Here is a 20,687-nt window from a genome sequence, read left to right on the forward strand (position 1 = left end):
CGGCCACGAGGAGCCCAGGACGGAGCTCCGCCTACCCCTCTAACGCCTACCTCCCACACAGGTGAGTTCACTCCAGCCATCTGGCCCTGTGACGTGATTCTGATGCAAATGCTGTAAAAAGCATCAGCGTAGTCTGAAGTGTTTCATGATTTTAAGGCTAGAATCCAGGGGTTTACAAAATGTTCTTTGTTCCAACTGTCAGCAGTAGAATTGTGGAAACAGTATAATAATAATTATATGTATGGTGTTTTCATGACTTTCAGCTTTCATTTTATACTTGGATTTATCTGTAGTTGATATAAAGTTGACAACAATTATGCACTTTACCTTATTTTGTTTCAAGCTTTTTTTTTCTTATCAATAAGATTTGAAGAAAAATGTCATTGCATAAAATCTGCCATTTAAATCCAAAACCAGTCAGTCCCTTTTTGTAAGGAATATGATGCATATAGGGCAGTATTTATATAATTTCTTGATGGTAGTCTTTGTTTTTGCTCTCTGGTCTACAGCAAACACATCCCCTCGACAAGTGTCTGGGATGGAGCGTGAACGAAAGGTCAGCATGCGACTGCACCGCGGCGCTCCTGTCAATGTGTCATCGTCAGATCTAACGGGACGGCAGGACACGTCCCGCATGTCCACCTCACAGGTACAAGACACCCTGAAGACACACTTTGTCCCTTCTTTTAGTGTCTCTTAAGCAGAAAGAGGAAACTTAGCATAGATAAGTCCACCTCACCCCAGATAGGCTCGAAGAAGAAGCAGCAGCTATGTTCTGAGTATGCAGGTGGTAGTTCTAGTTCATCCTTACTGACCGCCAGAGGCAGTGCTTAACACTGGATATCTTCTGTCTGCATGCGCAGGCCAAGTCTTTATATCAACAAAGTCACCTGTGACCTCGGATGACCCCTGTCGTCTATAAGTTCTGGTGTCATCCAGAGATCAGTCCTTTTTCATCGTCTCGCTACGCAGGTTAGCTGCCATGGTAGCATAAACTTAAACAAAGATGTGTCTACGATCAAGACATATTAGAGCTTGTCGCTGTAGCCTTGTGACCACCGGTCGGAGTTGCGGATCTCTCGCTCTCCAAAGGCTGCGACGAGCTGTCCCTCTTAGGAGGGAATGGAGTGTTTCGCCGTTTGGACCAACGAGCCCCGGACTGGTGGACGCTCCTATCATCGGTGCTTCACCAGTCTGATAAGGGCCACCTAAGTCGTGAAGGCAGCAATCGGTGAGATCGATTAACATTGTTTTCTATAACCGTTGTTCATTTTCCACGGTTGGCAGAGCGCTTCTGCTCTAGCTTAATCGAGTGGCCGGTCACTTGGTGGCTTAATGCAGCGTTTCTCCCAAAAGTGTTGACACGCTCGCATATCAACCAGCCTATCCAGCTCGCGCAGTTTGACCCCCCCCATCAGGACAGGAGAGGTCAAGGCTGCTGTGCCCAGTGCGGGCCCTCAGAGCTTTTGTGGAAGCCACCCCCTCCATGCGGCGGTCGGAGCAGCTCTTTGTGACTAAGAAGGGCTGTGCTCCTTCAAACACAGCGCCTATCCCATTGGATAGTGGAGGCCATTGCCGATACATACAAGGCGAGCGACTGCGCTCGGCCATCCGGGGTGAAGGGTCACTCTAACCGGAGTGTCTCCACGTCATGGCCATCACGGAGCACATTCACCAAACACTACAGAGTGAACGTTGCAGCCCTCACCCACTGGGGAGGGTTCTTTGGCCAATTTCCTCTGGCGGAGCTATACGAGGTAGTTACTGTGCTTCCTCGTGACTCTGTTGGTATAAGTCATCCAGTGTGAAGCACTGCCTCTGGATGAAATAGAAGGAAAGTTACGAATGTCTATGAATCCTGGATGACCCCCAGAGTTCTTGGTCACTCGGAATCCCGTGAACTCGCGAGAAGATTCCGTAGGACTGATCTCAGGATGACACCGGAACTTATAGACGACGGGGGTCATCCGAGGTCACAGCTGACTTTGTTGATATAAAGACTCGACCTGCACATGTGCGAGACAGAAGATATCCAGTGTTAAGCACTGCCTCTGGCGGTCATCCAGGATTCATAGAACCGTAGTTACATTCTTAAGTTTCGTTTATAGTAACCAGTAGAAGTTAAAATTCCATTTTAAATTCATGAAACTTCCTGGAATATGAAGTCTACGTTTCATAAGATCATTAGTTCGTCTCTGATTCGTGGAGACTCTTGGTCACATGGTTTACAAAGACCCATGTGTAGTGCTTCGCACATGACTCCGACCCCGAGCAGCAGCAGGAAGTCTCTGTACTCGTTTGTTTCAGTCTCCTGCTGTTATTCAGACAGTTTTCTCCAGTTGTGCTGTTGGTGTAGGATGTGGGTTCTGACTTGACATATTGGGCCTTCTCTCTCCCTTCCCCCAACCTCAGAATAGTATTCCCTACGAGCATCACGCCAAGTAGACGCTCGCCACGTCCTTGTGTGACGGCGGCAACACTGGGTGAGTCCTGTCCCTACAGCACCAGGGATGCATGGGTCCACAGTCCAGTTCCACACTGGGCCGTCTCCGAGTCCTGCGTTCAGCCCTGGTCCCAGCATTCTTCACTTCCACATGTGGTGTGCTTGAGATTGGATCAGCAGCATTAACAGTGCCTGGAATCAGGGGTGAACAGCAGTCATTCAGCAGTGAGCTGTGAATGAAACTTGGCCTGAGCGAACAGTTGTTGATGTCATATTGCACTAAGCCATCACATCCACTTGGCTGTTGATTATGACATAGCCAGCCCATGTGTCATTGAACAGTCGATGCTGTTTGTTTTCTGAGCAGGAGGGTCCTCTGGGAACTGGAGTGGAGAATGCATCACGGTGCAGAGTCTGAGAATGTGACTCCCTCTTAGCCTCCTCTGGGTTGACGTATTGCCCCTTTAATCAGCTCTGTGGCTTGTTGCTTGCACGGTTGCTGTGATGCTTGATGGCCTCCAGCTATAGCATCCAACAGGAATGTGCCTACCCACACCCAGCCCTCCAGCCTTGCTTGGTGCAGTTCACTGTTCTTTCGCCTGCACATTTCTCCCTCCCTGGTCTTTTACACTAAACACCTGCATGATATGAAGCTACTTATTTGGAAGTCAGCGTTCAGCTTTGTCCCAGCTGTGGCTGAAAGCATGTTATCAGTTGTCCAGATGGGGAACGGGTCGGTCTATCACACAAAGGCCGTGTCAGGATGTACTGTGGGTTTATTGCTGGAATAAAACACTGGCAACAAACCTCCACACGACTACCAGGACGAAGACAGCCAGTGTATTTGTCCAACAGCTGAATCCCCTCATGGGCAACAACAACCCGTACCTTCAGGTGGCGCTGGTGTCACAGCCTCTGCTTTATTTCACTGTACTCCTCCAGGCTTTGGGGGCGAGTACAGACGCTGATACAACTGCTCGGCTACTTCAATATATATGGAACTGAATCATAGAACAAGTTAGACATGATTGTGATGATCGGGACCTTTAATGAGGAAACTCTAACTGGACCTCGCTGAGTCGAGTTCATGCTGTACAGCAGAGGTCTTCAACAGGGGGTCCGCGGAATTTTTGGTTGATTAGACAATTAAAAAAACGAATTAAAAAAAAGTTTCTCTAAACATGAATCTGTCCATTATTTTAATAGTTCAGTATTGTATGCAAGATAACAGCATGTTGATGCATGGCAGTGGCACTAAAAGGCCATCACTCATTTTAGTTTCCACATTTATGTTTAAAATGAAAACGTCAGTGTGAATAGCTTGTATGCATGATTATCATATAATTGACAATGTTGATATTGGTATTGGTATCAGTTGAAAAGGTGTGTTTATAAATGTCAGTGGCACGGCCTCCCTACTCACTGCCTTACACGTTTAAAATAACAACATGAATATATGAACCTGTGTATTATTTGAATAGCTTAGTATTGAATGCACAATAAAGAGTACACGGTACTAGGCCCATTTAATATAAAACTTTATACCATATATATAGTCGGGGGTCCCTGCTCCATCTCTCTATCAGTTTGGGGGTCCTTGGCCTGAAAAACGTTGAAGACCCCTGCTGTAGAGCATAAGTATCAGAGTTCACACAGTGCACAGTGAGGTCCAATCATCAGTTGTTCTCATGGATTTCACACATTAAACTGTGATGACACTCTGTTGTATAGTTCCAGTACATTTCCTGGCTAGTGGACCGTGGCTCTCGGGTTCTAACAGTCTGCCAAATCAGCAGTTTCCACTAAACATAGTGGTTGATGAAGAAATTGAGCAGCTTCTCCCTCTCGTTGTCTGCTGGAAGTGAATCCTGCCTCTGGAATGCATCCCTGAGTGTCTGCTAGCATGAACTCATGGTGTTCTTATGTGCTTCATTAAACTGGTAGTATAGTACGATGCAGCTCAGATTGTGGGCTTTACAGACATTACAAGTTATTGTCTCACTTTTCTGTTTCAAGACTAAAATATCTCCAAACTAAGGACATGTTGAGTTAGACATCTGTTAGCTCACCGTCTCATGTTCTCATGTTAACTCATATTCTGGGAGACAAGAACACATCGGTTCTTCTTAATGTCTTGGTAGAACTGTTCAATTACTTACAGGTTCATTCATTTGTGCTTCAATATTTCAAATTGCATTATTACATGTTTATAATGAATTAAAAACGGACTAAGTAGGTACATGGATTGGTGACGTCAGTCCGACACCCAGTGAGGTTTTGGGTGGTATTTAATAATAATAATAATAATACATTTTATTTATATAGCGCTTTTCATGACACTCAAAGACACTTTACATTAAAATCATCATATATAAAAACAATACACTAAAAACAAAGTACACAATAATAGTCACACATTAAAGCAGTTTTGAACAGGTGAGTTTTGATTTCTGATTTGAATGTGGAAAGGTCAGTGCAATCTCGAATGTTTTTGGGGAGAGAGTTCCAGAGGGAGGGTGCAGCTATGGAGAAGGCTCTGTCGCCCCATGTCCGGTGCTTGGTCCTGAGTGGAAGGGACAGGAGGCATCAGAGGAGCGGAGCCGGCGGGATGGAGTGTGGTGGTGAAGCAGGTCGGTGAGGTAGGAGGGGGCCTGATTGTGGAGGGCTTTGTGAGTGAGGAGAAGGATTTTGTATTGGATCCGTTGTGGGACGGGGAGCCAGTGGAGGTTCTGGAGAACAGGGGTGATGTGGTCACGGGAGCGGGTGTGGGTGAGCAGGCGAGCAGCAGAGTTCTGGATGTACTGGAGTTTATTTAGGATTTTGTATGATGTGCCGTAAAGAATGCTGCTGCAGTAGTCAATTCTGGAGGTGATGAAGGCGTGGATCAGAGTTTCAGCAGCAGATGAGGAGAGTGATGGGCGGAGACGGGCGATGTTTTTAAGTGGAAAAAGGCAGTTCTGGTGATTTGTTTGACGTGGTGTTCAAAGGAGAGGTTGCTGTCAAACATGACTCCAAGGTTGCGGATGTGTGGGGAGGGAGACAGAGTGGAGTTGTCGATGGTGAGGCTGAAGTTATGACAGGTTTTGGTGAGGGATTTGGGACCGATGCTGATCATGTCAGATTTATCACAGTTCAGTTTGAGGAAGTTAGTTTGCATCCGTGATTTAATGTCAGTGAGGCAGCTGGTGAGAGTGGAGTGAGTAGCAGTGGTGATGACTTTTGTGGAGATGTAGAGTTGGACATCATCGGCGTAGCAGTGAAAGTCAAGTCCATGTTGACGTATGATGTTACCAAGAGGGTATTTGATCGGCCCATCCCAATACGACACTGACATTTAACATTTATAATGGTGCCACTTTTCCATTGCACACATGCTTACTAAACAGTGTATACAAACGTTTACTTCTGACCAAAACAGTGGGAAACAAAGTAGAATATAGAAGCTGAACCTGGCGGGTTCTCTCAGGTTATGGGGGGTTACGGTTTTCTGAGCCTCTGTAGTGGAAAAGAGCTAATATGAGTATTTCACAGAGAATGAGGACTGATTACTTCTGTAGTGACTCCACAAAGGGATCTCTTCACAGCCAGTGATGGAGAGACAGGCAACCTCCCAGCCCTGCTATTGTTACTGTACAGACTAGACAACGTCAGTGTATTTAGGATTGGATGCAACCAGGCATGGCTTTATGAAGAGTGCTAACAATTTGAATGTACTCTGATCTTGTTTGTAGAAGCCTCTGATGTGTCTGAGCATCACCTCTGCTGCAGTAGGAGTGGTTCCCCCTCACTGGCTGCTAGCTAACACACCACATCATGGTATCATGTGGCTGCTTCACAGCTCTGCCACTAACAGTGGCAGAGCTGTGCATTTTATACCTGGGCCTTCTGTGCTGTCCTACTACACTTGAGCCATCTCATAATAACCTCATTATGATGCCACAGCTACGGTTATTTGTTTCTATTGGTGTAACAACACACGCATTCGTATTATACCGTTCGGTACGAGGCCTACGAATCGAACAATACGTTTGAATAATACGAGTGCATTTGGAAAATGCAGAAGCTTAAATTGTGGGAAATATGTTTTCGGTGGACTGCGCTCAAGTAACAGACAACGTGGCTGTGACCTCTGAACCCAGACCAATAAAAAAAAAAAACAGCTGCGGCACCGCACGTGTCTTCAGGGAGGCTAAGCTAATCTAGCTTAGCGCGGAAACAACAGTCGGAACGGATTCAATTGTCCGGACAATAACACTGCGAATGCCGGGATGCTTCGTAATTAACGGACAATGCATACAGTCCAAATCAATTTAATTAACACAATGACGAGAACAAACTCACAAGAACCAGTCACATATATTTATATGACAACAAAGCAACAAATCAATGCAGCAACACTGCAGCACTAGAGCACGAGCCATTCACATTATTCATATTATTCATAAAAACCACACGATAGACAAATGAACACAGTAGTAACTCTACTGCAGATGTAAAAGGACTTCACTTACCAAAGCTGCCTTCACTTAAAGACAAAGTCCATCCTCCTTTCATTGTTGACAAAGAGTTTAAAACCGCGGTTGTACAGAACATCGGTGCGGTTCAGTTCCAGTCAGAGTCCTCCTGCGAAGGCGTTCGTTGAGTTGTAGATCCACTCGGGTCTCTCCAAACGTTTAGTCGTGTAGCTGCCTTGGTTAGCGTAGCTCCAAACACCAAGAGCTCAGTTGCAAATGAACGCATTCTCAGCCATACAATGTGCAACGCTTCTCCGCCGCTGTCAGCCAGAAATACCGTTCGTACTAATCCTTTTCCATGCTGGGTCAGGGCTGCTAGCTGTGGGGTTGACCGACCCTTTGATACGATGTCCAGTTTTTATGGAAATGTCCTCCAGAAATCCGTTTCTCCTCCTTCAGCCATTGAGTGTTAAAAACACAGCTAGGTAACAAGAGAAAGAATGTACACCAAGCAAAATGCTAATCATGTCATAACTTCTCTTACATATGTTTCAACCTGAACTCTTACTAAACACTAAGATCTGCTTGCTAGCTTTCTGTTTGACAGAAGTCACGCTGGCCCACTGACCAATCACGGCGCAGTTAATGCAGACGTACTTAGAGGCTACCTCGGTGCCAGTGGCACATCAAACTAAAGATCTGATTGGTTGAACACTATGACAATCAATAATATCGTCCCCATTTACTTTAATCTGCAAAGGCTCTCTAGCGGCCATCGGGCCTCTCCTCACATAGAGACATAGAGCTGAATCTGATTGGATAAAAGCTCTCCTTAAAACAAGCTGTGCTGGAAGCAGCGCTGCAGGCTGGAAGCAGAGCAACAGAAGAAGACAGGAGCTGTGCAATGAGAAAATAAGATAATACATGTAGTGTATTTGTGAAAAATTATAAAATAGCTATAACTTTGATTGTGTTTTAGGCCAGCAGAGAAGGCTTAGCTGGCCCTGACGGCCCACCACTGACCACGAATCATCACACTCTTTGACTCTTTTTACTCCCTGTTTTCATTTCCTACATTGTTGCCCGATGCTGTAAGTCCTCTGGGATGTTGTTCCTTTCACCGGCAGTACTAAAGCATATGTCTCTTTATGATGGTATGAAATTGTCCTTTCACTGTCCAATTAGAACATTTCAAAGAAGTTGAAAGGTATTGTTCAATGCTAGAAGATATTGGGGCATTGTAAGCCCCACGCAGCCATCCCTAGTGACATGCCTGCAGCTTCCTCAGTTTGTTGTATTTGATAATAGAGTGTATGGACTGAACATGAGTATTATACGCTTCTCTGATTCTGTGGCTTGTGAATGCATTTAGACTGTAGATGAGTTAAAAGGCTACATTGATGTCGATATAGAGCACCCGTAGCTTGTTGTTGGTTTTGACCTCCTGCTTCCTGTACTGTGTTTCCTCTAGATGGTGTCCGCCGTACCGACTGCTGGCCTCCATCTCCTAGCTCCTCGATGAGCCCCCACAATGCACCCTGGCGGACGGAGCACCGTTCACTCAGAAGCAATCCGTCATACTAATACTACCATTCATTACCACAACCACAGCGAGTCTCCGGCTCGCCACAAACTGCTTTCTGACTGACTGCTCTTAGTTCTGTCGCCTCCTTCAGATGTCTACACTATCTCCCTCCCTCCCTTCCTGTTTCTGTGTGCTGGTCTGACCTACCAAAACATTAAACAGTGCTGGACCTCAGGACCCTGCCCCCCCACCACCAGATTGTGAATGGACAGTGCTTTGTCCAGGGCAAACATGGCCGCCAGTCTTTTCTAGGACACTGACTAATGAAACAGTTGAGGTTCCTTCCTCTGTGTGTCCTCGATGGCCCTACATTGCCACCGGCACTGTCTGCTACTTCATACCTGATCAATAAACCCCTTTCTTTCTTTCGTGCAGTAAAGTGTTTGAATCTGAAGCAGCAGCTCTTCATTTTCTATGAATATATACATGTATGGTTAGTTCTATGGGGTGGGATGCTTTTCACTGGTATTTGCAGGTTTCATTCCCTCATTTTTCCTGTTTTTAGTTCTCATCCCCACTGATGGCGCTCTTCAGTAACTATATAGCCATGTGTATTAAATAAAAAAGAAAGTACTTCTTTGCATGTTTTACAGACGGGTCTTCAGCGTCAGGTGTGTGAGGCTCGAGTGCTAGTTAAACCCATGAAGCTACCAAACATGTGCTTTGGTATCTTGGGTGCAGGAGGTCTGTGTATTCACCATTAGTTGGCAGGATGTTGTGTCTGTTCACCTCCAGGCCCTGGTGTCCTGTCCGATGAGCCCTGTTCTTCTCGTGTTCTGTACAAAAGAAGTGCACTTTATGTGGGGGGAGGGGGCATCATCTGACATGTTGGACCAGGTGTTCATTCACTGTGTACAGAAGACATTCTCATTTTTCTTCCATCATTTTGAAGCTGTGAATAACGTGTAATATTGATGTGTAAATGTGAGCTCATCTGTCGGGATGGGTCTGAACAGCACTTCTGGACTCGGTCCCACAATGAGTACTAGTCTCCTTCAGAGCCGCGGGCTCGCTACAGAAAGCAGTGCACTGAATCTGAATGACGTTTTGTGTGACTGGCTCTGCTGTCACTGCTCTCAGTATTAGAGGTTCAGTGATCCGGCACCAGTGTGGCAAACTGCAATGCTGCCACGCCACTGAAAACACATCCTTTGTGAATCCTGTTGAACAATTCCTGAAATGATTCTTTGTTGAGAGGGAAACTGAACAAATGTTCACAGCGGCACCGTTTATTTTCTCTTTTTTTTTCCTTTCATAATTAAAACTGGTGACTCTTGTGGCTTTGATCACTTTGCCATGTCTATCGAACTGAAATGGTCGGTCATGGTTCATTCTGGCTGCTTATTCTCTTGTTTTGGATTTTGACCCTTGACCTCTTCGGTCAGCGCTGAACACCTAGTGAATTATGTAAGCGGCCAGATCAGCAAGATTCACTTTCTCACATTTATATTTGCCACTGTATTTGTGTACTTAAACTGTAAATAAATGAATTACTTGTATCTTGTTTGTGTCACTAAATAGTTCCTGTAGGAGCCATTAGTTATGTGTATTATATCTGTATATATTGGGAGCCTACCTCAGGTTGACCACGGGTGGCAGTGTGTTGGTGTGGCAGGTAGTTGATATTGTAAGAAATTTGAGCAAAAAACGGTGTTTAGTAGATAAAATAAGTGTTTAATAATTCATAATTAATAATTCATAATTAGTCATAATCATAAGGGTCTTGGGAATGCATCATTAAGATAAACATAAAGTGATGTAGGATTAGTAGCTAAAAGACATGAAGCTTCTGCCAAGTTGCAGAAGTTTAACTTTCATACTGAAGGATTATTATAGAAGGGATTAAACTATAACTGACAGTCATTGAATGTGTTAGAAACTCAGGGAAAGAGAGTCATGGAGACAGGCGTTTACAGAAGTGCATAGAGAAGTTAGCCAATAGAAATTGAGATAGACGGAAGGGGAGGAGTCGCGAACGAATATGTGGGCGGGATAGAAGTGTTTTTCTGCCTCTTTCTAGCGTGTGGTTGCCTGGGACGGCTGTGTCCTGGGACCAGAGGTAGTTTTTTCCAAAGTGGGTTAATATTGTAATATTTCATAGGAGTATGTACTCCAATGTTTAACTGTAATCATACTTGCATCAGTGGGATTAAATCCTTTTAACTGTAAACCAGTTTTGGTCGAGTTATTAATGCAGCGTGTCGACTGTAAAAAGCAGCTGAGACACGTGTGGTCTGGCCTCCTTCTCTGTGGGGTGCGTTTCATTCCCGACAATATATGGGGCACAGGTGCAACAGACAGGTGATGATGCATGAGTGACGGGGAGATCACACGTTTTTTACCGCAAGCCAGACACACCAGAGGGAGACCAGGAAGACAAGTTCTATCATATCATTGTCTGTTAACTCTAATTAAACGGGAACCTCACCCAACAGTGAAAGAGTGGAATCTTTGTTGAAGCGAGTAAGGAACAGGATCTTCTCCCGCACCCAGCCGAGTGGCTAGTTGCTGGAATCCAGGTCTGATCCTGCTGTCTCCAAATAACACTGATCATTCAAGGAGTTGAAACAGCAGTGCAAAGATGAGTGTGATCACAGTCCAAAAGATGTAAGCCCGTCGCTGAATGTCAACAAATACGCCATTTAGTCACATGTCTCCACAGAAAATATATGTATTTATTTAAACAGTCATCACATGCCTGTGATGTGTTCAACACTAGATAGAACAGATGGCATCACACCAACACATAACACAGCAGGTCCCAGTGTGACGGCATTAAGCACACCTTCACAAGAGTAGTAAAGTCAACATAGGCCATACATTCATCAGCGAGTAGACAACACCAAGGCACTGGACAGAGACCAACAACTCAAGTTTGTTCGAGTACAGACGGAAGTGTCGGGCAGCTGGAGGAAGTCTCCGAGTAGCTCAAAGAAAGAAAGCGTTCCTTTAAGGTGCAGCAGTGGGTGAACAGCTACAGCATGAGATTCAGCTGCCAGGGTGCATGTTGAGAACTGAATACCCCTCCCCCTATTTCTATGTATATTGGTACTATTTTTGCATATATATTGCTCTATTTTAGTCTGCATATTTGAACTAATTTATTTATTCATATCCCTTTATAATTAAAATGAACCAATACATGTGAAAATAAATGAAAATGCTTGTAATTATTTTATATTTTGACGTGTGCCATATTTCCACATTTATTCTTTGATTTATAGTACTTTATATTTGCTTATTTATTCTATGAACTATTCCTCTTATATTTCCACATTTATTTCCTTTTTCTTTTACAGATGTATTCTTTTTCATGGCATTTCATGGCACTCCATTGGCTCTATAAAGAGCCCTCTTCCCTGTGTAATCTATACCCCCTCACTTTCTGTGTGCCTCCATCCTCTTGGTGCACAGTGATCACTCGTCTTATTCTTCATAGCGATGTGTTCTCTATGCCCTGTTCTCCCCCATCTCCTTCACCATCATCACCTCCTCCCCTGCCTCCAGAGCACTTTCTTTTTTCTTTGGCTCCTCTTCAGCTACATGGTCTTCCTCACCCTCCACCCCACAGTTCAGCCCATCCTTCTCTGCAGCAGTGACCGCCATCTCCATCTTAGCATCTGGATGCTCCTTTCTCCTCCTGAGGCAGAGGAAGTTACCCAGGGCGATGACGATGGCTGACAGCGTGACCTCGCAGCCCGCCAGCAGGAAGATGTGCATGTACTGATGGGTGGCATCCAAGAGGCGACCTGGTGGAGAGTACGAGGATATCAGCGTGAGTACTGGTTAGTGGTCACTGGTTCTCAACATGCTGGACTCATGAAGTGACCCAGATACTACAGGGAGAATATCGAGAAGGCTGAGAAGAACAATAAACTTTTCTTTAGTGGACATTTGTGTCCATTCTTATGGCGAGAAAGCTACTGTAAGCTTCAGTCCATGGCTCTTTTGAATCTTTGTCATTGGCGACCAACCGTAGTCGGTCCAAGTGGTTTGAGTGGCTCTACACTGAGAAGATGGATGGACAGGGCACCTTCATGACACCAACACATGGTGATTTTGGAGAAGCGTTCTTTTCTGCCTTGACAGAGCAGATTGCCATGTCACAAAATAGTACGCCGTTTAAAAGCTGGCTCGTTTCAGTTGCTTTGATTCAGTTTGTTAACTGGTTGCTAACTCAGCAGTCTTCCAATCTGCCAAACTAGATTCAGCTGTCGGAGGATGTTTTGTAAAGCCAGTTTAGAGCTGCCGGCACACTTGAAATCATTTCTCATTCCAGGTAAAGACCACTCATTATGCAACATTTGTTAGATTACATTCTTTTAAATCAGGTACAACTATTTCATCAAAAAATAAAAAGGTGGGAAAATTACAAAATAAAAATGTGATGTACATAACAAATACATTTATTATGTATTTTTGGCATGCCTGGCTTGACTTTACTTAAAGGGACCTAGTTTACTGTAAAAAGAGACTGTGACACCGATTAGTCCCAACCGGTCAACTCTTTGTCAAAGATGGCCTTGAGAGGTTCAAAGCTGATATAAAACGGTGATTGGTGCGTTGATCCATTATCAACCCATGAAACATCAGCTCTGGTGTGTTTCATCACAGAACAGTCATATTGTTTAGGTCCTCTTACAAAAATCTGAATATCTTTTGTTCAAATTTGGCAAATCTCAAAATGATGATTCTTAAGATAACATTGTTATGATTTGACACTTTATCAATCCATGGGATTGATGAAGTATTCCACTGTCTCACACGTTCTCATGCATTCCCTCCATGCTCTGACCTGCTGCAGGAGGTCCCAGCAGTACAGCAATAGCTTCCATCAGTAGAACCAGGCCTATGGCGCTGGAGAACTTCTCCGTCCCGACGATGTTCATGAGGACCTCGAACTGCAGCGCCCCCACCATGCCATAGGACATACCAAAGAAGATACAGAAGACCACCAGACCTGGATAGTCCTTCGCCTGCACGAAGAGGAACAGAAGATTCCTGATGATGGTTTACAGACGACATGCATGTGATGAAGCTACAGACATACAGAGACCTAGTCTAACGACATCAGTCTGCCCTACAGTAGTTATGGTTTATAGAGGACATACATGATGAAGTATTGTTACCTGTGATCCTATGATGTCGGTGATCCCGTTGAAGAGCATAGCGAAGCTCAACAGGTAGACGATTCTAGGCCGAACGCACTTCAAGCCCGCTATGAGTCCTGATGCTGGCCGAGCAAACATATCAACAAATCCCAAGATGGTGAGCAGCAATGCGGACGTTGTGTCCTCATAGCCCAGGCCTTTGGCATAGCTGACCACAAACACAGGGGGCACAAACAAGCCCAGCACCATAATAGACGCTGCTATGGTATAGATGAGGAAACCCCTGTCCTTGAACACGCTGAAGTCCAACAGTTTCTTCTTTGGCTGGGGCTTCTTCTCCTCTGCAGCCACGGGAATGCTTTCCTCCAGCTTCTTAGGGGGCAACAGTGGCCTCATGAGGGCCCCGCAGGCACAACAGTTGAGGAGTATGCCTCCTAGTATGAGGAACCCACCCCTCCAGCCGTAATTGTACTGGAGAACCTGCCCCAGTGGGGAGAGGCAGCACAGCGCCACAGGGCTGCCCGCTGCTGCCAGGCCATTGGCCAGAGGACGTTTCTCACTGAAGTAGCGATTCAGCATTATGAGGGACGGCTGGAAGTTCAACGCCAGACCCAGACCTGAGGAGAGACAGACCGGCAGCGTTACTTGTTATTAACACTGTGTAACAAAGATGAGTTCTCATCCATCTGTGCATGAGGTTTGGTGTGAAGATGAACCAGGACGTCTTGAGACAGGAAGCCTTTGTTGTTGTTTTGTAATAAAGGGCGACAGTAAACCGCTTTGCATTCCTTGTTTCATCTCATTAATATTTTGGCTGTTATGTACAAACTATATATTGTAGAAATATAGCTTTGAATACTTTAACTCAGTCCATACCAAAAAGTATGGTTGAATAAAGTCTTTGGCTCAACATGGAAAAGTAAAGTGTGATTGCCTCGTTAAAGGTTCTGTGTATAAAGAGGATGACATGGAGAATGTTGGTATTCCTAGAGTCTTATGGTGTTGGAATGAAGTTCATCCTGAGCGTGGCGTTGGAGAATAAATCATATTGTCATAAAAATCAAACATTTTTTCCTGTGCTCAGGAAAGCTCAGGAAAGTCCATATGACCGGTGGGCTGCAGAGCACCACCCGGTGGGCTGCAGAGCACCACCCGGTGGGCTGCAGAGGTACTGTCAAATGGTTCGAATTGTTTTTTTTTTGGTAAATTTAGAAAGGTAGTTATTTTTAGATCTAAATAAATTTTAAAAAACTCAAATTATTATGCATAATTTCAATGACCAGTTATGTTTGAATATCATAGAGTCAGATGTGTTTTGTTGACTTGCTTCTTCTTTAAGATAAAAAAGTGATGTGGGAGACAACCCTGCACCAGCAAAAGCTCAACCGTGTGTGATGAAGAAATATGATGTTGAATACATCATATTTGGATTCATAATAGCAACGCAGCGATGGGTGAGGGTAAGCAGAATTTCATTCATTCATTACAGAACACATATTTACAGCCTAGGTTATTTTTTCTCTATTTTCTGTGAGCCCTTGGTCTGGACCACCGCTCTTGACCTGGGGGTGGCACTAGAGTAAAGCTTGGGGGGGCTCAGGTTCATCCCCTGAGGAGCATGAATGTGCTCAGTGAAGTCACAGGGCAATCTGACCCTCACTTTGCATATCTCTTATGCACCTATGATGTTGCCCAGATGGTGGCACTATCGAGGAATGGTCAGGGATGCACCAAAAATATCAATGTTCCTCATCGGATTTCAATGGCAACTCTGGAGAGTAGCTGCCAAGAGATGCTGCTGTGGACCAGCACGAATGGATAGAGAGACTAACAAATGATTACAGGGGCAACACGTTGCAATACTAGCAGCATGTTACTATATTTAGTGGCAGCTGATCAGCATCTGATTTGTTTTGTACCTGTGATGACTCCAGCGCAGAGGTAGATGTGAATGATGCTGGTGGCAAAGGAGGCCAGAATCATTCCCAGCGAGGCAAAGAGCCCTCCAACCATCATCACCGGGCGACAGCCAAACCTGTTCACCAACACACTGCACACAGGGCCTGTAAAAAACCCCACAATCAGTCCGTAAGCAAACACACACACACACACACACACACACACGCACACACACACACACACACACACACACGCGTAGTACGGTATTAACAGTGCATTCCTATCCTGCTCTACCTGTCCCATACAGCATGGCGAGCAGTATCGATGAGATCCAGGCCGTGTCACTGTAGCCGACATCGAACTCTCGGATCAGCTCCTTGAAGAAGACGCTGATGGCCTTGGGGAAAGCGTAGGAGAAGCCAGTGACGACGAAGCCGCCGGCCAACACCGCCCAACCCCAGCCGCCATCCGGGGCCTTCACTCCAGGAGGTGAATCGTCCACCACTGCCCCTCCCATGATGCTCTCTGGATGCTCTGTCGAGGTTTGTGGCTGTAAACACTGTGGTAAACAGACACAGACTTATCCTTGAACTTGTTCATACGACCTTTATTTTGAGAATTACTTCAGACCGTCGTCACGTTTCATGTTTCCTACGGTTTAAAACTAGGAGGTCAAACAATATGTCCATGTGTCAGAATCAGAATCAGAATCAGAATCAGCTTTATTGGCCATGTATGCTTACGCATGGAATTTGACGCATGGAATTTCCACTCCGCTCTCAATGTACAAACACAAATTTACAATAAACAACAAAACAATATATATAAAGAATAAAAAAGGGCAGCAAAATATGTGTGTGGTTGTTACTTCATCAGTGCATTAGATATTGGTCATCCAGCTGCTGTTGTTAGAACTACTTACTGTACACAATGTATTTCTTTAACACATTTAAAACATGAGCTGACCAAAGTGCAAATATAGGCAGAATAAAGCAGGTCAACAGAGCAGAACAACAAAAACATGCATGAACTCAGGCAGAGAAGACCGATGCAACAGCTAGACAACCATTTAGCAGCACATAAATCACTCAGAAGCCAAGTGTTTGGTTTCAGGGCTGCAGTTCGTGGGAGAGAGTGTGAGCCCGTCTTTAAAGACTGTGTGTATTGTGGTCAGTGCAGTGAAGGGTGTAACTATGAGAACATGGCATGTTAACAGCTTGTCAGGATGGATAAAGCTTCCTCTTTAACCTGAACAAACACACTCAGACACACACACACGTATACACGCACACACACACGTATACACACACTTCCTCCTCAGCCCTTGATCTCTGCTGTTTCTCCTCACTTGTTTCTCATACATTGTTCTCCGACAATGGTGTTGAAAGTATCAGGTCTGTGTAGTCCAGTAGAGTTTGTTTTCTCTGCTGTATTTGACCATATTACGTTATGATCACAATAACTCCGTCTGTTATCTGTAACCTGTTATCCTTTAGATCAGGGGTCACCAAGCTTTTTTGAACTGAGAGCTACTTCAAGGGTACAGAGTAGTACGAAGAGCTACTTGTTTGATACAAACTTCCTGAATAACAAAGTTGCACAGATCACCTTAATAATAATAATATATGTGAAGAGACTGTTTGATCACATGTCAGTTAATTATTCCTCACAATAATTATTAATAATGATTTCCACAACAATGATGGTATAGCTACACATACATATTTAAACATGCAACTTTTATTTCTGTTAATCTGTTTCAACATGTGAAAGTCAGAGGTATCACATCTGATATGTTTGTATCATCACGTGATCAAAGCCGGTTACTGTTGCACACAGCGCCTGCTGGTGAATGATGCAGTGGTAATGTAGAAATGTTGTGAAGTCTGGGTCACCTTTGCATTGCGCAATGAAGCCTGCATGCCGGCCCGTCATGGCGGGAGCCCCGTCTGTTGTCACCGACACCAGCTTTTCCAACAGAACCTTTTTCTCCACCAAGAAACTCGTAAAAAGTCTCGTCTATTGCCGAGCGGGGGAGCCAACCCTCCGAGGCGCGTGAGCGTCTTCGGCGCCCGCGGTCAAACCTCTAGTCTGGGCCTTTTCGGTCGGATTGCGTTGCCTCGCCTCTACCCCCGCCACCCCACTCTCAACGGCTCGTAGCTAACAGGGCAAATGTTAAATGGAGCTCCTTTAGAGCTAGTTTTACTGATATTATCTTTTTGTTGAAAATGTTGATTTTCAAACCCCATTTTCTTTTAGTTGAGAATGTCCAGTTCCATCTGCCCTGCAGCCATTGGCACTTGTAAACCTCCTGTTGGCCAGTGGAGGCCTCAGACAGACCTGTTTACCTCTGTGACACATGGCGTCACCAGGCCCTCTTTTTTACCTGCTGTGGGAGGTTCACACTACTCCCACTAGTCGCCACAACAGCCAGTAAGAGAATCGGGAGTACTGCCAACTACCTTTCTCGAATCCCCCTTCCACTGGCCCACACACATCATTCACACGTTCCAAGAATGCAGTGTGACCCATGCAGCATTCTGTCAGGAGACCCACGTATCAGCACCACACTAAAATAAGACCCTTACATTCCGCCCAGCACACACATACTGATATGCAGATGAAAGGCACTTGGACGTTGGCCTGCATTGTGTGATAGAATGGCCACAGTAAAACAAAGGTGACAATCTAACCCTGCCTGACAACACCATCAGTTTTGAGCATCTAACATATTTCTATAATGAATGCAACACTCTGCCGTAAGATTCAACTAAACCTTGTTGTGGGTTGTAATGTTCTGATCTCTGTGAAATTGTCTTGTGGAGCTTGAACAGCGGTTACAACACTACATGACTTTTTCGATCAGAAAATGATCTGGCTAAGTTGCTCAAGTCCAGCTCCACTTCAACTGTTTCTATACCAATTGCCACTGAAGTGCCACAGCTGCAGATCTTCACATCATCCCCACCGTAATCAGTCTGAGAGGGTTCCAAAGACAAAGGCATAGTTATAGGGACCCCAACTGACTGAAGCAGCCTACAGGTTGTAATTGAAGGGTTATGCCAGATGCTAGAAGTAAGCGGAACAGAAGACTGGTTATCTTCTTCGAGTATTTCTGTTTTGCTTTCCTGATGCCGTGGGACAGGTCGGCTCTCGCTCTTCTTAGGCCAGTTTCATCCCCGGCTCTGAAGGCGTTGTTTCTGGCCCTCAGCAGCCGATGTACTTCCCCTGTCAGCCATGGCTTCTGGTTAGCCCGAGTGATGATGTTTTTTATATGAGTCACATCATCAATGCACTTACTAATGTAAGAAGTAACAGTGTCTGTATACTCCTCAATGTCTGTGTGATTGTTGTATGTGGCTGCCTGCTTAAACATTCCCCAGTCTGTTGTGTCAAAGCAGTCTTGGAGAGCAGAGGAGGCCCCATCTGGCCACACCCGTACCTGCTTCAGAACCGGTCTGGTGACTTTCACTCTTGGTCTGTATGCTGGCATTAGCAGGACGGTGATGTGGTCAGAGAGTCCTATGTGGGGTAGGGGTGAGGCCTTGTACGCTCCTTTGCGAGTAGTGTAGACCAGATCCAAAATGTTTTCCCCTCTTGTTGGGAAATCAACATGCTGATGTAGTTTGGGAAGGACAGTCTTAAGGTTAGCATGGTTGAAATCTCCAGCGAGGATGGTGAAGCCATCTGGGTGAGCTGTCTGTTGTTCAGTGATGGCCTGATACAGTTCACAAAGGGCTGCACTTCAGCGGTTATTCATGTTGCACAGCAGTGGAACGTTTCACATACAGTCACACACTGAGCACAGATAGTGAAGAGATAGAACTGCTGCTGTGTAAAGGGGATACTGCTGCTACAAGAACCTGATGTGTTTAAAGTGTTTAAACCAAATGTTATTGCCCTGTTGTTCATATAGCAGTACTTTTAAAATAAAAGTGCCCAATACACTACTTTAGAATTCATTATTGAATTATGCCATAACAATGCAATTCATCGCGATTAATCGCAAAGAATCCATGCGATTATTCATTACTTTTTCATGTGTATGTTTCATTGCATGTGCATAACTGTGCATGGACAGGGAAAATATCGCTGTGACAGTAGCATGGTAGGAAAAATGTCATTTGGTTTGCTCGAGGAAGAGTGAGAGCATCCTTTCACTTTTCTCCATTGATTATCCAAACTGCTTATCCTCTTCAGGGGCGCTGGAGCCGATCCCAGCTGACATTGGGCGAAGGCAGGGTTCACCCTGGACAGGTCACCAGTTCATCACAGGGCACATATAGAGACAGACAAACATTCACGCTCACACCTACGGGCAATTTCGAGTCTCCAAATAACCTGAGCTGCATGTCTTTGGACTGTGGGAGAACCCGGAGGGAATCCACGCTGCAACAGGGAGAACGTGCAAACTCCACACAGAAGGACCACCCGGGATCGGGGATCGAACCCTGGTCCCTCTTGCTGTGAGGTGACAGTGCTAGCCGCTACGCCACCGTGCAATTAATTGCGATCCAATTTTTTTATTATTGCCCAGCACTAATGTGTATATATATATATATATATATATATATTTATTATATATATACATATATTATATATATACATATATTATATATAGCTTTTTATAACAAAGATTAAAATCTTTGACAACAACGTTTATTAAAGTAAACGAGGACTTGACTTGTATGTGACTATAGCTTATAGCTCGTGCCTGCGGCTCTGGTCATACACACACATGACCATGTCGACAGCTCCTGACATCATCAGCATCCTATATGCAGCCGAGCACGTAGGCAGAGCTGCTGCTGCATCTCTACCAGCACAGCTGTAGAAGGAGGTTTCATCACAGCGGCTTCATCAGGAAGCGAGCCGCCTGTCAGTGACATCCACCCCGATAACTTTGGTGGGTCTCGGTTTGGTGCCTTGTTCGTTGATTAGATTGATGACAAATAACTATGTCCGTTTCGGTATTATTCTGTATTTTATAGCCTCCCGGTCTCTACACTAGTCACAGAACAGTGAGCGTAGCTACAGACCTGTCACCTTGAGCAATAAGTACACGTTTAATAGAAAGCACGTAGTTTTATAAAGGAACATTTCGTCCCGCTGAGGAGAAAGTCCATTCCTACTTGTTTTATGGCCGCATTACGCACCTGTGCCTATAGTGCTACTTGTTGAGGCGGGTTCGCTTC

At 45.0% G+C, this 20,687-nt stretch overlaps 2 protein-coding genes across 4 annotated transcripts in view; one reads left to right on the forward strand and one right to left on the reverse strand.

Moving 5' to 3' along the window:
* The window catches only part of csnk1db (casein kinase 1, delta b), a 27,241-nt gene extending 17,298 nt beyond the window's left edge, over positions 1-9,943 (forward strand). Inside the window, exons 7-10 of one of the 3 annotated variants that reach the window (XM_079293804.1) lie at positions 1-61; positions 510-649; positions 2,418-2,483; positions 8,369-9,943. The exon at positions 1-61 is cut by the window's left edge and continues 108 nt beyond it. In XM_079293804.1, coding sequence (XP_079149930.1) covers positions 1-61; positions 510-649; positions 2,418-2,468 — 252 coding nt within the window. In that variant the 3' untranslated portion in view covers positions 2,469-2,483; positions 8,369-9,943. Of the gene's footprint in view, positions 62-509; positions 650-2,412; positions 2,484-8,368 lie in introns of all 3 variants that reach the window. The other 2 variants (XM_079293805.1, XM_079293803.1) reach the window with 2 other exon arrangements.
* A 1,407-nt stretch (positions 9,944-11,350) lies between these two features.
* On the reverse strand, positions 11,351-16,009 carry slc16a3b (solute carrier family 16 member 3b; the record flags this gene model as incomplete). The annotated part of the gene is made up of 5 exons (XM_079293183.1): positions 11,351-12,231; positions 13,278-13,458; positions 13,612-14,210; positions 15,513-15,656; positions 15,787-16,009. The coding sequence occupies 5 exons, from the start codon at positions 16,007-16,009 to the stop codon at positions 11,933-11,935; spliced, it is 1,446 nt and encodes a 481-aa protein (XP_079149309.1). The 3' UTR covers positions 11,351-11,932.
* Positions 16,010-20,687: the final 4,678 nt, after the last annotated feature.

Source organism: Melanostigma gelatinosum (genome assembly GCF_949748355.1).
Source record: "Melanostigma gelatinosum genome assembly, chromosome: 21".
NCBI classification, from domain to species: Eukaryota; Metazoa; Chordata; class Actinopteri; order Perciformes; family Zoarcidae; genus Melanostigma; species Melanostigma gelatinosum.